Source organism: Crassostrea angulata, chromosome 3 (assembly GCF_025612915.1).
Source record: "Crassostrea angulata isolate pt1a10 chromosome 3, ASM2561291v2, whole genome shotgun sequence".
Classification (NCBI taxonomy): Eukaryota; Metazoa; Mollusca; class Bivalvia; order Ostreida; family Ostreidae; genus Magallana; species Magallana angulata.
In genome coordinates this window covers 13,418,717-13,422,429 of record NC_069113.1, presented here as the reverse complement: position 1 = coordinate 13,422,429, position 3,713 = coordinate 13,418,717, and the positions used below count along the sequence as shown (strand labels likewise).

At 30.5% G+C, this 3,713-nt stretch overlaps 1 protein-coding gene across 1 annotated transcript; it reads right to left on the bottom strand.

Moving 5' to 3' along the window:
* Positions 1-673: 673 nt before the first annotated feature.
* Positions 674-2,875, bottom strand: LOC128178875 (perlucin-like protein). Its single transcript, XM_052846262.1, has 4 exons — positions 2,739-2,875; positions 2,569-2,648; positions 1,787-1,874; positions 674-966 (listed from the first exon to the last, which is right to left on the bottom strand). The coding sequence occupies exons 1-4, from the start codon at positions 2,791-2,793 to the stop codon at positions 731-733; spliced, it is 459 nt and encodes a 152-aa protein (XP_052702222.1). The 5' UTR covers positions 2,794-2,875; the 3' UTR covers positions 674-730.
* Positions 2,876-3,713: the final 838 nt, after the last annotated feature.

Here is a 3,713-nt window from a genome sequence, read left to right as displayed (position 1 = left end):
ACATAAAAAAATTCAAATTTTTAGAATAAGATTTTCAAAATTTTATTTATTTAATATTAGTTTGTAGTTAAACAAAACATTTTTGAAAATTTAAGGCAGCTCTGATGGTTATTTGTTGATTACTGATTGTTGTCAAGTGTGTTATGACCTTTAAACTGGATTGTTTTAATATTCAAAATATTCAACTTTTAAAAATGTTTTCGAAGATTTGTAAATAGACAAAGATTTTCGAACATGTATTTTATTTTCATTAAGCGTTTATAATGTCAAGACAGGTTATACATGTCGACCATTTGGAAACTTAATTAATTGTTAATGAATAAGACTTGTATCAAGGATATAACATGTACTACAGGTTTATATTTTAAATGTTTGATAAGTAATTTCTAAAATTCCTTGGATTGAAAGTTTCATTATTACCTATTAATTGTGTTTCGCATCTCTTTTAAATTCGTTATAGATTTTATCAAACTAAGTATATATTACCAATTCTGCCATCTACTGAATATAAAAAAAAGTGATAAAACGTTATTGCTCCTTGTATCAAAGGGTTATGAACAAAAATGAGTATCATCATGTCAGGGACCAACATTATTTAGTGACAGTGTTTATATTTCAAATATCACTTTTTGTGAATAACAAAAAAACCCAATTAACTTGTAATATCTTTTTAAAGAATTTAAAAAGACAAAAAGAAATTTTTGATAAAACAATTACAATGTTCCTCGACTCACACAAAGTGTTTTGCAGGTTTTTTACAAACGTAAGAATGATTATCGCTACAAGGATAGTCGTGCCACTTTCGTTGTGTCGTGTGAAGGGCAGCACAGTCCTCACTCTCCTCTACACCGCCATCTGGTTGGCTCTTTTCCCAGTTCGAATAAGACGGTTTCAAGCCACTTGATGAATAAACGTACTGACCCTCTTCTACCAAATCAGTAAGGCCAATCCATAAATTTGTATAATCTGAAACACAGGACATAACAATTGCAAGATTACTAGTTTTCGGAAACTAGTATATTATACGCTGTAAAAGAGATGATTTTGTAGCCTTTCAATGAAAAAATATTTATGAGTGAAATTTCGCCCCCCTCTCCCCCCACCATTATTTGCCATTTTTAAAGAGCTTCAGTTACAATAATTGTTTATGCTATTTCTAACAAGAGTTGACATAATTTATATTTTTTAATCTATTTTTTTTTATTTATATTCACTTGGATGGATAAAATATATTTTGTCTGTTCTTAGGTGCACTTTTTGTTTTTAAAAGAAAAAAACTACTTGAATTTAAGCCGTTTTAAACTAAAAATGCGAAAATGGTTTACTTTATAATGCCTTTAAACAAGTGCATTAGAATGAAAATGAGATGTGATAGTAAGAACAAATGAGAAAAATATGCTACTATAACATTTTATTTGTTTATCTACACCCAGTTTGTCTGGGATTTTTTAAAATCTGATTTTTTATTTCACAAATTGCAGGAACACTTTTAGATTATTCTAAGTGTATTGAATGCAAAAAAAAAAACCTTCAAAGAACTATAACAATTGAAGGCCTCCGTACTGAAATGCTGATCATTATTTTATACTTTCAAGTTTCAGGTGGAGTTTATCTTGACGATCAGAGAAATTCAATTTTCAAAATAAACATTACAAATGTGTATGTGGTGGTAAAATCAGTATCTATAACAAATGCAATAATAAATGGAATAACAAGAAATTATCAAAACATTATCAAAACAAAGACCTATTTCTGAACAACAAAAATAACAGTAATGATATCTTACTGCGAATCAGACTTTGAAGCAACACCCACTTTTCTTCTGCTGCGTCTTTTATTTCAATCAGAATTGATCCTTTTCCGGAACAATTAACCTACGAAATCATCTGAATAACTCAAATCATGTACTTGTTGGAAGGAATGGAAAATGCTTCATGGATGTATTTACAAAAGGTATATATCATAAAGTCGAAGAAGCAAAATGAACAGTGATTTAATTTACCACATTTGTATTCTTTTAATATTTTTCAATATAATTCAAATTTCATATATGTATATATCAAGCATTGAAGATTGAAAAATCTTGAACATCATGTACATACATGTATCGTACTTTGATAGCCTCTTAAGTGGTGGTAATTAAAATGCTCACCAACACCTACATGTTGTATCGACTGCTAAATTTTCAACAAATTGTAATTTTTTTTAACATGCATGCATTTTTGGTATTGTTTACATTGATTCTTTTTTAAGAACGCTTAAAGGGAGATTTTTGGGAAAACAGAATAGATTATCACTGCTTAATTTTGTCTGAAGATTGAATGAAAGCGCTAACGTTTTACTCTGTGTTGTCTTTCATTTTTCTTTAATTTTCTTTATATATATATATATATATATATATATATATATATATATATATATATATATATATATATATATATATATATATATATATATATATAATGGAATATACATACGTATAATAATCTACTGCAATAATTAAATAAGCGCTTACTGACAAAAAAGCATGTCTGTGATAATAGGTAAATGAATGCATTTAAATCTTACCACTGCATTGTGAAAATTATCCGGATTCGGTGAACACCAATAGCAATGGTTTTCGTAAGGTATCCATCCGTTGTCACAAACTACAATTGACAAACCCATATACATGTATGCTTTGCTTCACAGTTTCTATTCCTCTCAACAATCAAGGAAATTGCTCATACTTTACTTACCACGGTCTGTGCCCACGACAGTTACTACAAAAAAGAAACAAAATAAGAGTGTCATATTGTTCGCTGGGAAGGTTACTATTGCAGGGTACAGTTGCCTTTTGATAAAACAAGACTGAAACGAATTTGTTTAATGCAATAAACACATGATTGCAGTGTCAGTATATATAATAACTTTTGTCATTTATTTAATGACGCTATGATATATGTGGGCAATCATCTTATATTTCATTTTGACAGATGTATTGATCGCTGTTATACAATGCATATATAAATATTAACTATGGTTAATACACTATGAAATATGTGTTCAATTATCAAATCTTTCATCTTGACAGGTTTTTTAAACCCCTGTTACACTGGGGATGGGTCAAGGCAACAATGCTGTGTCCTAAAAATGTAAAACGCCAAGGTTCACTCAGCTGAGTCTCTAACAGCGTCACAACAACGTAGCAGCAACTTCATTTGTTTCAGTAGGATCACCTAGAACGTCATGCTACGCGCACTTTGAGCATGCACAAATATAGAGAGCCACAAAAGTTCCGTTTTTGTGCTCAAGTAACGCACATAATCGTTATAAAAACGCAGTGATAAGTCAATTGCACCTGCACAGGAGTCCTTTGTGGTTTCATTATGTCTCTATTGCGCTCTCATCGCGCATCCACATTGTTTGAACATGTTGTTCTTCAGTTTGCACTCCTTAAGCATATCTTCTGCGTTCTCTAGCATCTATATGACGCGCCCCTAAGGTGTTTAAATGATTTGTGGGCCAGATCACAAAAACTTGAACTGGCTGTTGTACAATATCAAACGATATACAGTATAAAATGTTTTTAATAAACTGCCAGGGACGGGTGATTTTACTTCGTTATAAACGTTTTTCGTTATATCCGTTAACTTCACAATTTTTTTAAACACTGGTAATGATATCACTTCACTAAAAGCGTCAATTCATTATAAGCGTGTTTGCAAGAACCG

Bases quoted from the DNA above. Each gene is read 5' to 3' on its own strand.
- LOC128178875 (XM_052846262.1), bottom strand. From the start codon at position 2,793: ATGACACTCTTATTTTGTTTCTTTTTTGTAGTAACTGTCGTGGGCACA. The intron at 2,649-2,738 runs GTAAGTAAAGTA...TGTCAATTGTAG, and splicing joins TGTCGTGGGCACAGACCGTG to TTTGTGACAACGGATGGATA. The intron at 967-1,786 runs GTAAGATATCAT...CCTGTGTTTCAG, and splicing joins GCTTCAAAGTCTGATTCGCA to ATTATACAAATTTATGGATT.